At 34.3% G+C, this 17,066-nt stretch overlaps 2 protein-coding genes across 10 annotated transcripts; both read right to left on the reverse strand.

Moving 5' to 3' along the window:
* Nucleotides 1-2,535: 2,535 nt before the first annotated feature.
* On the reverse strand, nucleotides 2,536-6,285 carry LOC130975318 (uncharacterized). The gene is made up of 4 exons (XM_057900128.1): nucleotides 4,731-6,285; nucleotides 3,618-3,718; nucleotides 2,979-3,064; nucleotides 2,536-2,683 (listed from the first exon to the last, which is right to left on the reverse strand). Exons 1-4 carry the CDS (start codon nucleotides 6,283-6,285, stop codon nucleotides 2,536-2,538), a joined length of 1,890 nt encoding a protein of 629 aa, XP_057756111.1.
* Nucleotides 6,286-9,285: 3,000 nt separating this feature from the next.
* LOC130976950 (steroid 5-alpha-reductase DET2) lies at nucleotides 9,286-11,953 on the reverse strand. 9 transcript variants are annotated; one of them, XM_057901918.1, is made up of 2 exons: nucleotides 11,644-11,953; nucleotides 9,286-10,353 (listed from the first exon to the last, which is right to left on the reverse strand). In XM_057901918.1, exon 2 carries the CDS (start codon nucleotides 10,336-10,338, stop codon nucleotides 9,538-9,540), a length of 801 nt encoding a protein of 266 aa, XP_057757901.1. In that variant the 5' UTR covers nucleotides 10,339-10,353; nucleotides 11,644-11,953; the 3' UTR covers nucleotides 9,286-9,537. The 9 variants fall into 9 exon arrangements, with proteins under 9 accessions (XP_057757901.1, XP_057757897.1, XP_057757899.1 ...); XM_057901914.1 differs by having other exon boundaries at nucleotides 11,543-11,953; XM_057901916.1 differs by having other exon boundaries at nucleotides 9,287-10,393.
* Nucleotides 11,954-17,066: the final 5,113 nt, after the last annotated feature.

The raw sequence follows: 17,066 nt of genomic DNA on the forward strand, positions 1-17,066 counted from the left end.
ATCAACTCTATCAGGAGAGTTCGAGTGTGAGGAAGAAAAGAAATGGAGAAAGAAGAGAAAGAATCAGAGAAAATGAAAGAAAATTGGAGGAGGAAGAAAGCGGAAGGTGAGAGAAAAATGATAGCGTCTGATACCATATTGAATCCAAGAGTAATGAAATGATTGGAATGAATTCAATTGCATTATTGTACTGTATATGTCATATATATATACACAAGAGATGTAGTTGTTGGGTGTGTTTGCTGGTCTAGGTAGCACTACAATGTAGGAAATTTTATTCACTTGTGAACTATAACTAACTACCTATAATTTGAACAAACTAACTGATAAATAACAACCTAACACTAACAGTTTATAACAATTTCTAAATAAAATAGAGTATTGATTAGTATTGGCTGCTCTATCCCTAAGATTCACTATATTTTTATAATACAAATACAATCTTAAAAATTGAAAAAATAATTTCACTCTCATGTATACACATGCGCTTCTCCTCTCCAATACCCTTAGGCTCCATTTGGCTTGTGTATAGATTAAGACATAGACATAAAATACATGTGCTTGTGTATAATGTTTAGAAATAATAGACATAACATTAATATAGTGTGTAAATTTGTGTTTGGTTATATAAAACATGAACAATACACAATCTTAAATGACAATTTTACCCTTAATTTTAATTTAGAAATAAACAATTTTTTTAAAACAAAAATAAATAAAAAAAACCCTTATTCCCATTCTAAGAAAAAATAAGTAAGATGTAGGTCCATCATCTTCTTTCCGTGTCTCATCATTTTGGATGGACACAAAAGACATGTAAACTTTGTGTGTAAGCATGTTCTTGTTAATTTTTTGTCTCAAGGAAAAAAAGTAGACACGTGCTACCATGTCCCTGTCTCTCGTAGAAACGAACAGAAACCAAACAAAACCTTAAGTCACATGCGCCAAACCACGTCCTTTTTCCCTCTCAGTCACGATTCTCTCTGTCACACCCGTTACCATCTTCCTCTTTGCGCTTTGTCTTCGTCAGTTAACTATAATCAAACAAAACTTTTCTGTCTTCCATGCTTTTGCATTTCGGCAAAGTTCATCTTGGTGAGCTTGTTGTTGTTGTTGTTGTTGTTTGATTTCTAGATGTTATCCTTCTTCTTGTTTGATTTTTGCTACTTCAAAGAGAGAGAGAGAGGGAGAGAGAGAGAGAGAGAGAGAGAGAGAGAGAGCATAATACACAAAAGAAGAAAAAGGAATGACAATCACCTCTGTTGAATGATTTCGTGTTGCTAATGGTGATTGATGAATGAATATATGCTTTCTGAATTCTCATTAGTATGTACTCGGCATTAGTGTTAAAGATTTTATTTTGATATATTTTAAGTAAAACTAAATTTGACATTGTCATTTCAATAGATACCTCAAAAGAGTTATACGTATGAAATACTATAGGAGGTCGGGCTCTTTTTTTGGGTCTTAATATCAGTTTGCTACTTTTTGTTTTAGGTAACCAGTATGTTATATGATTAATTTTCATAATAATATTTGATTGATTCAAACGGTTTAATATTTGTTCCTCTTAAGCTAGCTTGCATTCCTAGACAAAAAAAAAAATTTATGTATTGATTACACAGTTTTTGTATGTTAAAACTATTAATACTATATGTGAGGCTTAGAAAACACAAACTCAGCCTTGAGTATGTATAATAATTTAGTTACAAATTGCTATTACTATAATAATTTGATTAATTTTATTTTTAATTATTCACAATTATGTTTGATTATTGTAAAAATTATCCCAAATTCTAGCATTTCTAGACAAGTTGTTTTGGAATTGGAGGTCACTTATTGTAATTTTAAACAAGCTCCAAATTATGTTACAAAATCTTATTATAATCAAATGAAGGTAATAATCAAATTCAAGAATCCAAATCAAAGTTTACACTCATGTTATAATTAGATTATAATCAAACATGTTTTAAATCATATTAAAAAATTGTTATGATCAAAGCGATCAAAGTAATAATCGAACCTAAGAATCCAAATCAAAGTTTAATGTTATAATCTTATTGTAATCAAATGTGTCCCAAGTCATACTTCAATAATCAAACACATTAAGGTAATAATCAAACTCCAAAATTTAAATCAAAGTTCAAACTTATGCTATAATCAAATTATAATTAAACGCACTCTAAATTATATTACAAAATTCAATGGGAAAATTAATATAAAGGACCATTAATAAAACCTAATTAATGAAAAGGATTATTAATTTTAAAATTATTAAAAAGGACTAATTTATATATTTTTAAAAATAAAAACAAAAAAGATAAAAAATGAAAAGACAATAATATCCAATAATCTTTCTTCTCCTTCCCCTTGTTTTCTTTCCCCATCTTCTTCACCCGTTCTCAAACCCACTCCATACCCAACCTAAGGGAAACGTCGGTGGCGCATGCTTGAGAAGATTCGCCAAAGGTAGAATCGTCGTATCAGAGGCGGAATTGATGCCGTTTTCGTCGCGTCAAAAGAGATTCGTCTTCATCACCATCTAGCAAAGTTGTCAGAGGCAAAATCGTCATCTTCGGGCAGAATCGTCTTCTGAAGCTCGTCGCCGGCGGTGAAACTCATTCGTTCCACGTCGACTATCGCTCCTTTGACTCCTCCAGTCGCTCGCAGCAGCAAGCCCCACCTGAAGCTCCCCAAAGCCACACGCTTATATCAGGTTCAAGTCCCTGCCTTAAGCTTTTGAGCTATATTAGTATCCCTGAAATTAAAAATTGTATAGCTTTTAAGGTGAAAACTGCAATACATGATAAAGTTTGAACATTTTCAATTCATGAATATGATTTTAGTGTGATCTGGAAATGTCTTAATTCAAACCTGATGATGCTATTAGTCACTGTTTTGTTTTACTGATTATGTGATTTTCAATTTTGTTTCTTTCAAGTTATAAGGGCATATGCATTAAACAAAGTCTAAATTACAGTTTTTTTAATGAATATAGTAGTGCATTATTGATGTTAAGAGCGTTATCTTTGGCCCCAGTAAGAACTCTAATAACACTTGTTGTCTATATTGAAAAATACATTAATGAATGAATGAATCTGAATTTGAAGGGTTTATGTTTAAGGTGTGTTTGGTATGAGGCTGAAAATAAAGATGGATCAGTTTTTGTTTCTAAACTTGTGTTCTAAAATTTTTCATGGACTTTAAACACAATGCTTTGGTGTTGCTTATGATTGTAGCATTTCTTTCTATTTGTCTAATTAGAAGAACCTGATTATATGTCATGACTCTTAATTATGTTTACACAAAAAAATGCAGGATTTCAAAGATAAAGAGCTTACTTCAACAATTTGGTCTAATAAAAAGGGTCATGTGGTAAGTATCAGTACTAGCCTTTAGGTGGCTACAATTTAGTGACCTAAAATAATTTATATTGGTTATAATAATAAAAGTTTATGGTGATTGTTTTGCCAGAAAATTAACCAAAGTTCTTGATTTCACTTTGTACTTTATTTCTACAAGCTCAGGCAAGACAGTAAGGAGAATACGAGACTCTCCACCGTGACTTAAATATTGGATTTGGTAAATGGGATTTTAGTCTTTTGGATCTTGAAAACCCGTTTCCAAATAATGAAGCTTATGTCCATCTTCTTTGGCATAGAGTGGAAGATTTGATGGTGCCTGTTATAGTGCAACGATACATCGCCGAAAATCTTCCCTGGATTCAGTATCATGAACTCAAAGGATCTGGTCACTTGTTCCCTTATCTTGATGGTATGAGTGATACTATCATTAAGTCACTTTTAGGTGCAGAGTAGGCTTCTATGTTATGGTTAGTGACTATTCTGTTCCGTCTTCGAGATTCGGCTTCTCCCTATCTGAAAATTCAAAGAGTTGATTAGAGTGAAATGTATTATCTACATTGAAACATCATTGAGTACACATGGTTGTAGGAAGAATCAGGTTACTTTCAAACATGAATTCTATCACTTGCTTGAAAACAGATTGAAATAGAAGATGAAATGTTTCTCTACAGCCTCATTGAGTCTATGAACCTGAATTGATTTGAAATATGAATTTCTTTTTTATGAGTGTGATGATCATTGTCCATGATTATTAGTAACTAGCAACTATCAATGCTATCAATGAAGCATAAGGAATAATGGTATGAAAACATTAGAGTGGTCTAATTTTATTGGAAGACTGGTATGGAAGCACAATTATTCATTGGATCTTTGACTTATAATGAAAATATCAATTGAAAATTTTATAGAAAATGTTTCTTTTTCTAAGGTTGTTTTGTTTAACTATGAGCAGAGTTACACAATTTTAGTGTAAAATTGCAGAGTTTGTGCAGAAAATTACAGAACATTAGTGCAAAATCATAGAAAAAATTAAATTGCAGATTTTTATTTACTAAGTGCAGCAACTTTAATGCAGAATTGCACAATAGAACTAAAGCTAAACCTGTTGCATAATTCAAGTGCATATTTGCAAAAACGCTATTAAAATCAACGTAAAACTACAAAATTCAAGTGTAAGATTACACAAATTTAATTAAAAATCAAAGTAAAACTATAAAGTTTAAGTGCAGATACAATTAAGAAACTCAGCAGAATCACCTAATATGCATAACTTAAGAAAACCAATATTGCAATTCTAAATGTGACAATCTATAAAGTTAGAACTACCTAAAAAAATTCATATTTTTTCTGGATTAGGATTTTTACATTTAGAACGATTATGACCACTCTGATCACATCGGCTACATTTGTAAACATGCACATCTTGAAATTGTGACTCCCGGCGCTTCTTGCATGGTCTTCCCGGAGGACGAGTTGTTGTAGGTGGCATAAGAAAAATATTATTCTCCCAGTCTGTTAGGGTCAGGTTGTTAACATCAGGCATGTCATGAGTTTCAATTGGGATCATACTGCTCGCATAAATCTTTTCTTGTGAACTTTTCAGATAGCACTCCTCTACATAGGTGTAGATGTTGCCATGTAATAATTTAATTGCAGCACAAGCATGTGGACATGGAATTCCAGTCATTTGCCATTCAAGACATGTACATTCTTTGCGTAGTAGATTCACACATACATCAACATTTGACCCTCTAACCATAACATTATGATCTCCATATCTCACTGCTTTAAGAAACTCACTTCTAGCTACATGCTCCATCAATATTTTATCAATCTTTGGCCCAACTTCATTCTTCCATTTAGTCATCTCTAACTTTGCAGTATATAACAAATTTGCAAGTTTGTCTCTATGCTCTGTTATTAAAGCACAAATACTATGAGTCCTCTCTTTTCTTATCCATGAATTAAATGATTCAGCTACATTGGTAGTTATGAGGTCCCATCGTCGATGAGGGAATTGAGACTTTGCCCATTTGTTAATATCTCCTTTAGTCTCTAACCAATTTGCAAGTTCTGGTGAAAATGCACGAAGTTGTTCCACAGCTTCTGTAAATTCTGTGCCAAAACGGGTATAACAAACTGCGTCTAGTAGTTTTTTTGCATCTTCTTTTACTTCACCACGTATTCCCCTCTGTAACTTTTTAGTTTCTGCACAAAAATTTTCTTTCACATGTCGATAACAATAAGCATGTCTATCCCTGTCATATACTTGCTCCACAGCTGCAATAATTGATGGATGCCTATCAGATATTAACGTAACTGGAATTGACCCAGTTAGTTCTTTCAAATTAGATAGGAACCAAAGCCAATTCTCATTATTTTCAGCACTAACAATTGCATACGCAATCGGAAATAAATCATTATTTGCATCGCATGTAGAGGCAGCTAGAAGAGTTCCCTTGTATGGACCACTTAAGTGGCAACCATCAATAAATAATATAGGCCTTGCTCCACGAAGAAAACCTGTCACACAACACCCATATGCAACAAAAAGCTTTTCAAATTGATAACTAGGAGAGCATGTCCATTTTGCAATTGTTTGTGGATCAGTTTTCACTAAACGATTACATATCCAGGGAATTAGCATATATGAATCTTTAGGTACGCCATTAATTTCAGCTAATGCTTTCTCCTTTGCAGCCCAAGCTTGGTGATATGTTAGTGAAAATCCGTATTCCTTGAAAATATCATTTCGTATGTCATTAGGCAACTTGTCAGGAGTTAATCTCAACTTGTCGATAATAATTGAAGACACCAAATTAGATCTGAAAGAGTGAGTACTCTCCAATACATCTTGAGCTGAGTGCTTATGATTCTTGATAAAATGTCTCACCACGAGGAACGAAGTATTTTTTCCCATAGCATAAGCCGACAATTTCCACGGACAACCTTCAACCTTGCAGACACAAATTATTTTACCCGGACTGTTCTTTAAGAACTTGTATGTAAACTTATGAGCAATACCATATTCAAATAATGCTTTCCTCAGCTTACTTGCATTTTGAAAAATCTGTCCTTCTTCCTTTATAAGATCATTTCACTTAGCAGAGCCATTGATAATCTGAGGTGTAGGGACAAGTTGGGTTGTACATAGAATTGGTGTCAATGGATTTTGACCATCAATATTAGTAACGACGTCGACTCCTTGAGTTGAATTACTTGATAGTGTACTAATCATAAAAAAAATTAAATTAATTTCATAACAATTCACTAATCACTAATATAAGAAAATTTATAAAAAGATAACCCAGTTGGAATACATACCTGTCATGAACGTTGTTGTCATTGTCCTCGTGAGGTGCAATATCATGGTTAGTCTTTTCTACCTCCATGATATATACATGAGCTGTATCATCATTGAATGTGATCAATTGGTTAACACTATCAGTATCAATGAGATCTATGAGTTGAGATTGGTTAAACTTGACTGTGTAGGTAATGCGTTTATTCTGCATATTTTCCTTGGTTCGAAGCCATATCTTATGCATTAAATTTGAATGCGTGCATCCTTCTTCAATTAGCTCTCCTATGATTTTTCCTCCATGATAAATAATTTTTTGGTTTGGTACAACTTCAATATTACCTCCAATGTGAAAATAACAAAAAATTTGTCGACGAACAGTAGATTCCATGTCTATGCAAAAATATAAAACAATAAATAACCAATAATGAGGGAAGAGACATTAAAATCTAAAAACGAGTTTAAAAGAAATATATTACTCAATAGCAATGTTTCTGCAAGGATATACCAGAAAATCAACTTACCTGCCAGGAGTATACTCATAGGTACTCCCAGGTCTTAAGTTTTTGTGATTGACAGTAACAAATGTCTCTATGAGTTATAGATGAAGAATAAGGATTTGAGTGTCATAGATAATTAGAAGAAGAATTATGTTAAAAAAAAAGAAATAAATGAAAAAATAATGTAAGGATATATTTGTCTCTTCACAAAAAAGATTTGGTCCTTTTTTTTAAATATTAAAAAATAAGTCTTTTTAAATAATTTTAAAATTAAAGGTCCTTTTTAATAATTAAATCTTCCTAACGGTCCTTTATAATAATTTTCCCAAATTCTTCAATTTTGATTAAACATGCTCAAAGTAATAATCAAATTTAAGAATCCAAGTCAAAGTTTATTGCGATTAAAATGCTAGAAACCTCAGTTTGATTATAATCTAAAGCTCTTAACCTCTGAAGAAATACAAGATCAAGGGATTCAAGTGCATTTAGTGCATATGTAGGTATCCAAGCACTTGATCAAGGGAGGCAAATTCATGCACATTCACATTCATGTGTCTCTAGTTGTTCTGATGATCTTTCAATTGGTAACGCACTTGTTAGTCTTTATGCTAGATGTGGTGAAGTACGAGAAGCATATATTGCTTTTGATAAAATATTTGCAAAAGATAATATATCATGGAATTCATTAGTATCAGGATTTTCACGAAGTAGATATTTTAAAGAATGAAGCGCCGAAACTGTTTGCTAAAATAAATAAAGTTGGATGAAAAATCGATTCATTCACATTTGGCTCTGTAGTTAATGATGCTACCAATGTTACTAATGTTAAACTAGAGAAGCAAATTCATGCCATGATTAAAAAAACCTGGTTGTGATTCAAATTTTGAGGTTTTTAATGTTTTAATAATGTTATATTTGCTGTAGACTCTCGTGTGGTGTGTTCAGTGGCAATTGGCTCTTTCTGAAAATTTTTGAACCGCAATCGAATCTATTCTCTTAGTAACCAAACAACACACAATTCTCTCAGTAACCAAACAACACACAAAGTCTCGTGCACTAGAACCGAATAATGGCGGATCCGATGTCGGTGACACCAAGATTCTTTATGGACTTTTTTAAAAAGACACTAAATCTATTTGAATATGTTTATTTTAATTTTTTTAAATTATTATAATAAAAAACTGAATAAAAGATCACTTTTAAACGATACCTAATTGAACCGCACATATTCAATCCTCATCTAAAAAAAAAAAGACCATATAAGAAAAAATTAATACTGATTTATTTATGTCTCCGCATTTGGCAGCAGCAGTACCACGCATCCCTCTCTGTCCATAGCCAACTCATTTCAGCAGGTGCTGAAAAAACAATGTTCAGCACCTTGCACAACCCTTTAACTTATAGACTTATCGGGAAAAAAAAAAGTTATTCTTTAGTTAAAACCTTGTTATGCCTTATCTTGCTCATGATGCCTCTTGCTGAAAATGAAGATAAATCTAGCTTACAAAATACTATTATTCAAAATTCCAACATCCACCCGTTTATACATCAGAAAAAATGTGTTTGAAACGGAAACGAGGATAAAACCATTTAATCTTTATAATGCAACATCACTAGCCTAAATAAAAATTACAGACGACTCTTCTATACATGTTTGGATTGAGTCCTGAATTACTCTTTTATACAGAGGACTCTTTTACACACTCTATACACAATACTGATCCGGATACACATAAAAGGAACACATTAATCCTCACTTACTCTTGGTAGTGGCTAAGGTTTAATGTATTTCCGCCACTATGCAAAAACATTGAAACGGAAAGAGTTTTTTTGTTACAAGAGACCTTAAACGCAGAAATTTTAGATCAACCTAGTAATCTCTTCACCTATAGAAGATAATTTTTGTATATGGTTGAAGCCATGTTTGTACTACCGTGTTGTTTGAAATACAATGTCATTCAGCTTGGATTACATGTTTGTTCTAAATAGTTTTAAGAATTAGATGAAACTCAATTATGGTCTACATAATACCAGTTTTGGTTGTGTATGCCCAAAAAAAAAAAAATAGCACTATTCAGAATCATGTTGTATCATAGACATAAGTTAAGATATATAAAAGGAGTGTACTTTGAAGAACTGGTGTCATAATCTTGTAAAATACTACACCTAAAAACACAGAATAACAGTCAGATAGCAATCCCAAGAAAACGGGTTACTAGAAGGACCTAAGCATCACAAAAATCCAACGTTATATCACAAAATTATGGATATTCCATGTTTTATTGAAAAGCACCAAAAACAAAATTTCAATTTTGTCTTACCATTGAAACCAATCCCAGAAAAAAATGCAAGAGAAAAGGAGTTCCTAAAATCAAATTAAATATGGAATAACAGCTTTCCGGCTCTTAGGATAATCCCCACCAAATTTGTCCAAGTACCATTGGCGATTTGCAATTGCCCTTGGCACCAAGTTTGCACAAGTGTAGATGAAGAACCCGAATCCAACCCAAGACCATGTCATCACTCCCCAACCAAGCCATTCCAAGATCTCCCCAAAGTAGTTTGGGCAAGCCACAAGCTCAAACAACCCTCCCCTTGGAATAACATAGCCCTTCCCTTCACCCTTGAGCCTCAACAACTCCCTATCAGACACAATATTGATCCTCATCCCACACAAAAACACAAACAACCCCACAAAAAACGCCAACCAGAAAAACCAATCATTACCATCACCATCATAGTTGTCCTTATAGTGAGACACCCATCTAGCTTGAAGGTAAGCATTCAACAAGTTGAAGAAAAATGCCGTGAGCGCAATACTTAGAGGGAATCCATGTGAAGTTTTCTTGCCGTTTCCCGATGGGCTCCTTTGAAGGAGGCTCAAAGGGTAAATGCAAGTACGGTTGAAGTAGTGAAGTAGGTAAGGGCTCATGAGGATCATGGATTTTGGGTTTGAGAAGTGTCGGCCATGTGGGAAGAGCAAGAGGGTGAGCCACAATGTGGGACTCTCCATGAGGAACCATGCCAGTGGGGGAGGCAGCGTTGGCCCCCAACCTGGCCTGTGGTGTTTTCCATATGGAGCTTGTAGGAACATCAGGGAGATAAAGGTTGGCGGCGCTATGAGGTAAAATGCGACGAGTGAGTAGTGGAAGAGAGACTCATCTGATATCATTGTGACAGTATTCAACTGCAATAACCCCACAATTTACCTGTAATCCTTATGTGTGCTGTACAGTTCAACAAAAAGAATAATTCTACTAAAACCAACATGTTCCATCAAGGTAACTTGGGAGAAAAGAAATGGTAAATTCAAAAATAATTCTACTAGCTTATTTGAAAACCTAAAGCCAATAACAAAAAGCGGTTTCCTCTTTCCAATATATTGGTGATTCAATCACGCCAGAACAGTAATTCAAAGTGATTTAACACATAAATTTAACAAAGCAGATTAATTAAAGAATGTAACAGGTCTAGCTGAGCCTTATTTATTAATTACATTCCTCAAGTCTGGGAGGAAAAACATCCCCTCTGTTTGCAAAGATTAGCAAACATGCTTTCAGCACAGCACAAACAAAAAAGCGATATGGATAGTTTCTTCTTTGCTGTTTCCAGCAACATATGACATGTACCATGGACGTAAAATCAATGGATCCATAGTGCATAGTTAGGAACTTCAATTTATCTCACAATTGTAACGTAAGTTCCTTATTCTATATAACAATACAAGCAAAAAATACCTTTCAAACACACTAATATAAATGTGCAACTTTGCATTAAAATTTATTACAGGCAAGATCAAATTAAAGTAGGATGTCAGGCATGAAGAACAGGAAAACCAGCAAACTCATCATTGCTCCTATGAAAAAAGCTATACTCATCATGCGAAAGTTGAATTAATATTTGCGATTAGGATTCCCAAGCTTATCCTCCAGCATAGCTCTCTCTTTAGTCACATAATCTAGTAGGATTAATATTTGCAAAAACACATTATTTTCATAATTTTTCTTTCACGGTAAAGTGTAAACCAAAGATTGATGTAAAGTATCATTACTCATCAGAAATCATCATCTTACTCAATATGATGTGTATGCCTTAGGACACGTGTTCAATGAAATTCCAGAAGTTGGTTTTTCAAACAACTAACTCATTGTGTAATAAAATTACAAGCTTTTGACCTCTAACCATGTTCCATGCCATAAACCATATATAAACCAAATCAAAGGCTACTAAGGGCCAAATCTCATCAGATGACATCACCATTACCAAAATTCATCCAACCTATGTCAAACCCAAACTTAATAAAACTTTAGAGCACAAGGACAAGTTATGCATGGAAACAAGAACAATTTAACAAGAACAAGACCTTAATAAAAAACCTGATTGCTGCATCAAATTGTCAAATCACAAAATAAATCCATCAGTCACGACACAGAACGCGTGTATAAGCAGTTTGAGCAGAGAAAGATGGAGAGCGGACCCGGCGACGAGAACGACTAGGGACGGCGCGAAGCTCGACTGAGCAGGATGAGGGGTTGGAGCGACGAAGTTGGTGATTGGCGAATTAGGAGAGGGGCTCGATCACGACAAACAGACGAAGATCTTGAGCGCGACAGACGGCGACAGTGAGAAGAACGGTAGCGGCGATGAAGGAGGCTAGGGTTTCTTTTGAGGGAACAGCTCTGAAGGTTCTTTATTCTGAAGGTGAGGTGAGATTGTGAACGAAGAGAGGGAAACGAGAACCTGCGTTGCCTAAGCCCTAAGAGCATGTCCAATAGTGAACAAGTGAAAGCCTCAATTATTATTTATCTGATAAAAAGTGGAGACTAACCGTTGGAGCAAAATAAAGGTGAGTTCAGAGTTCTATCACAATTTTTGAAACAAACAAAATCCTGTTCAGAGGGATTTGAATTTTTTTAATTTTAACCAATAATATTAAAACATGTGTCAATTAAATTACAAAAATTAAATAATATTTTATTAATAAAATTAATAATATTTTATATACATATAAAAGATGAGCGTTGCATAATATATTAAATATATATATATATATATATATATATATATATATATATATTACTTTAGGTATATAATTAATTATTATAATTATTTATAAATTAAATATGATTTATTTATTTAATACAATTATTTAAAGAATTATATTAAATAATTAAATTATATTTAATTTATTAATAATTATAATAATTAATTATAATTTTATTTAATTAATAATTTATATAAATCATAATTAATATAAATAATTAAATTAATATTAAATATTATTTATATTATTATATTAAATTATAATTAATTAAATTTTTTTATATAAAAAAATAATTTTAATTTTTTACATTGGTGAGTAGTTTATTTTTATGTATGAAATTTGAAATACTAATCACATTACAAAATTAGCCGTTGCAAAATTAACCGTTACTATATTACCGTTATTATTAATAAATTAATATTTTGTTACTCTATATATACTGTTTTGATGGTTTTAGTGGCTAAGAGAAGGGGGGTTGAATCTTAGTCCCTTTTTCACTTCTGAACACTTGCTGGTCTTTGAAACAACTTCTGGAGATTTTTTAATTTTTGTCTCGTCCCTAGCCACGAGACTTTTCTTTTTGTCTCGTCACTTGGCATGAGATATTTTACGGTTTTATCTCCTGTGTAGCAGAAACATAAAAGGGAGTAGAAGAGAAAGAAAATTACACCCAAATATATTCTGGTTCAGCTGCTAAGTACAGTGCAGCCTACATCCAGTCTCCATCACAAAGATGATGGAATTTCACTATAATCATCTTTGATTACATACATCAATTCTCCCTAGGAACTACCCTTCCTATCCGGGACAAGTCCAGAATCTAAACCCAATCCTGAACTTGACTTGGTCACTGCCAACCTTTCAACTGTAAAGTGCTAACCCAACTTACAAGGGGATTCCCACAGAATCATGATACACAACACAGATGTACAAAGGACCTCTAAGGACATCTATGGCTTTTTCTTTTAATTTTTCACTCTTTGCCTTTTTCCGCTCTATGGCTTTTTCATACAAACCTCACTGTTTGCCTTTTTCAATGAGACTCAAGACATGACAAAATTAAACAGAAAAATACAAAATAGAATACATTGAAGGAGAAGAAAATCTGTTAGCTCAGGTAGCTCTGAGAATTCTGTGCCTTGCACTCTCACCCTTTCTCCTTGAATCAAACCCTGGCTGTTCACCCTTATATAGAGAAGGGGAAGCCTCCACGGTTGAAACCAAAAACCAAGCTAAACTTCTTCTTCTTCAAGAAAACCGGTTCGGCCAGAGAGAGAGGAGAAGTAATCGAATGCAATAACCAACATGCAATTACCTCTGGTTCTTCCTTGGTCACCAATAATCATCAATCCGAGCCTTTCATCTTGCCTTGCACTCTAAGATGAACTCCTAGCCTTTGATGCTTCATGATGATGACAGCTTCATCTGCTCCATCCTCTGCCTTTTCCATCACGTAGCCACTGTAGCTACTTCCTGTGGTGGTTAAGCAGAATTAGAGACAAGCCATCCCTCCAAGGATCTTCTCCTTGCTGGCCGAAATCTTCTTCAACCATTTTTGGTATGGAGAAGCCAAGATCTCATCGCCAAATCTTACCATAAGTGATGAAAATCTTAGCCACAGCATACTTTTAGTTTTCTTTTTCTTGCCATCATTGTGATGGTCTTGTAGCGTGCTACTTCTTATCTTCGGTGGCTAGCTTTAGCTTCCATGGTTGCTGCTATGATATGACCGAAAGAGAAAAGAGATCAGAGAGAGAAGAGAGAAGATTTTGAAATGCTTTTAGTGAAGCTAGGAAAGAGAGTGGAGTGAATTAATTTGTTTCGAAACCCAAGCCTAGAAGCGTGTAAGTGCACTTAAGGCTATCACATTATTTCTTTACTTTCTCTTTCCATTTTCCAATGTCTGCATTAAGTGTAATAGAACAAGATTTGAAATCCATCCAAAGATAAGTTTGATTTCCGTGGAAGCATGCATGGATCTCCTTATCTCTTTTTATCAATTTTAGACCAAGTTAATGGATCTTTCCATCAAAGGTAATTTGGGCTAATGGAGATCAATTCTAGCCCAATAGTAAGAATAATAATTCAGCCACACTTTATTGATTATTTTTGCTAAACAAAAAATTCACCCTTGGACTTACAACATTTATCTTTTATTTTCGGCCCAATAGAAATCTACACAAACAAAATTATCAATCAATATATATGAATTAAAATCAAATTGACAATTTTGTAATTTAATTAAATTAATAATGTTTGATCATCATTAACTTAAATTAGAGTTTTCTAAGCTCATCAATCTCCCCCTTGATGACAAACATTATTAAAATTGAAATGGAAAAAAAATTAAAGATTAGAGTATAGAGTACTCCCTTTGAAGATTAGTATTTCTCCCCCTTTCTAATTGTCACATGGCTCCCCCTAAATGTATGCTTACTTTACCAAGGGAAGTTTTATACCTGTAACAATATTTATCAAGCCTAAGGCAACACTGTTATTCAACATATATAATCTTGTAATGTTGAATGGCTTGATTTATGAGTAGAATTAAATGATAATCAAAACTCATTTGTTATCAATAATTTGATTTTCTGCTCAAACTCATGCAAAGCAATTGAGTTTATATCAACCAAACATATTTTTGATGTTTCAAGAGGTTGCTGTTTAAGCTATTTTGAGAATATTTTCAATTAACAAATCAGAGCAAATTAATTCAGAGTAAATTAATCATAGCAAGAAAAATATTTCTGATCAAGCATGATCATTTCAAACCATAGCAACTATCAAACTTTATTTTTATATCACAGCTTAAAGGAACTGCCAAAAATAAGTCCAAAACGGAAAACATTTTATCAAGGTAAATCAAATGAATCAAGTGCATCACGAACACAGCAACATTTTACCAAGATAAATCAAATGCCTCCACAAGATAAATCAGATGCATATTTCTAATCCAGAACACAGCAGGCATATTTACAAAGACAAAACAAATGCATCATCAAAACAAGTAATTGAAACAAGGGTGATCATAAATCCACAAAGAATTTCATCCCCTGTTTTCTTAATTTCAATTTTTCAGTCATTTCTCCCCCTTTTGGCATCAAGGGACACCTGCAAAAGATGACATAGCAAACAAAATATCCAAAATATACCCAAAGTATTCAGAGTGTATCACAGAGTTATAGGTCTAAAGTACCAAAATAACTACTACAGTATCAGATTGAGCCGAAACAAGCCAAATATCAAAGAAAATAAAAGAAACAGAGATTAATCATCAGATAAGTGGAACTCAGATTCATCAGCCTCTTCTTCAGTAGCAGCACCCAACTCTTCCTTAAAGCTCTCCAACATCAGACTCACCCTATCCTTGCACTTCGCCCAAGCCCTCTCATGTTCAAAGGCTAGCTTGCGGGCTGCCTTATAGGATTGTACCATGAGCTCTGACATGTTGGTGAATTCAGTGAGAATTTCTTTTATTGATTCTGTGGTTTTGAAAGACTCAGGCTGACTCTCAAAGTCGCTATCAGAGGCTCCTGATTTTTTCCCCTTGTTTCCCTTCGTAGCTCCTTCTCCTTTGATCATAGATACCTTATTTTCTACAGCTTCATTTAGGAGATCAACTTTAAAATATTCAAAAATACTCGTTAAAAACATGCCATAAGGCATATTCGCCTTTTTGGTGCTCTTAACTGATTCCCACATGTGTTTGATCATAAGGTAACCAAATGATATAGGAGTAGAAGTGACAAGAGCAAAAAGTATAAGAGAGTCAGAGAAGGTTACTCTGTTATGGGAACCATTTTGAGGGGTCAGGATGTGAGTGATGATCCTGTGGAGCAGAAAGTTTGTAGGGCCGAGGGATTTGTGGGTCAGAGTTGTACCATTCAAGCCGGATAGGTTTTCACAAATGTGTTGCAGAACAATCTTGTAGGTGACTCCAATCTGGGAGTCCTACCTCTCAGCCATATACGCTTTTGGCCCCTCCTCTTTATAGCCTAGGGCCGTCCCAATAGTCTCAGTGTTCAGAGTTATGTGAAACCCTCTTGACATAGGAGTGGATGGTGCCGTCGATCAACCGCATGTTTGCATAGAATTCACGTACCAAACCGGGGTAGACTGATTTCTGAATGTGGAGCAGTGGTGTCCATTGAAGAAGCTCGAACAGAGAAGCAATGTTGATCCCTTTGCTTGTGAATGAGTCGAGATTGACTAAATAGGTGGCACAAAGGTGGGGTTTTTCCAAGACCTACTTATGAAACTCATAGGAAGCGCAAGAGTTGAACCTAGCCGGATCAAAGTGGGAGTGTGATTTGTGAAACTTGTTTTTCAAATCCAATGACTTTAAGTTTGCTGACTCCCTGGTGTCATTCAGGGCAAACCCTTTGGTCTTCTGAGTACTGCGTCCGGGTGTGGCTTTCTTTGGCGATGATGGCGGTGGTGATGGGATAGGTAAAGTGTGTGATTCTTCTTCCTCTTTGATTGGTTCCTTCTTTCTTTCAAGTTTTCTCCTTCCAGAGGATTTCTGGAAATCACTTTTTGCCTCATGGATTCGGTTTGCTTGGTAGGGGGTGAGGGTGATGATGAAGGGGTGGAATGAATGTGTATGTGAGTGTGAGTTTGAGGTGTGGAAGGTTTTTGAGATAAGAGTATTCTTTCACTTTTTCTAGGGGTGATTTTCTTTTTCATGATAAAGAAAATGGAGAAGTGGAAGAGGGAGAGTTTGAAGAGAACCGAATTGAGTGTGAGAGAGAGAGGAGGTTGGGGACGCATTAAATGTGGAGTGGAGAGAGAATTGGAGGGAGTTTAATGACCATTAATGGGCGGTTATTAACCAAGGGAGTTTCTTTTTATTTGAA

The sequence above is a fragment of the Arachis stenosperma genome, chromosome 4 (genome assembly GCF_014773155.1).
Source record: "Arachis stenosperma cultivar V10309 chromosome 4, arast.V10309.gnm1.PFL2, whole genome shotgun sequence".
Lineage (NCBI taxonomy): Eukaryota > Viridiplantae > Streptophyta > Magnoliopsida > Fabales > Fabaceae > Arachis > Arachis stenosperma.

Bases quoted from the DNA above. Each gene is read 5' to 3' on its own strand.
- LOC130975318 (XM_057900128.1), bottom strand. From the start codon at position 6,285: ATGGGAAAAAATACTTCGTTCCTCGTGGTGAGACATTTTATCAAGAAT. The intron at 3,065-3,617 runs GTTTTCAAGATC...TTTTCAATATAG, and splicing joins GCTTCATTATTTGGAAACGG to ACAACAAGTGTTATTAGAGT. The intron at 2,684-2,978 runs GTAATTTAGACT...GGGGAGCTTCAG, and splicing joins CTATATTCATTAAAAAAACT to GTGGGGCTTGCTGCTGCGAG.
- LOC130976950 (XM_057901918.1), bottom strand. From the start codon at position 10,338: ATGATATCAGATGAGTCTCTCTTCCACTACTCACTCGTCGCATTTTAC.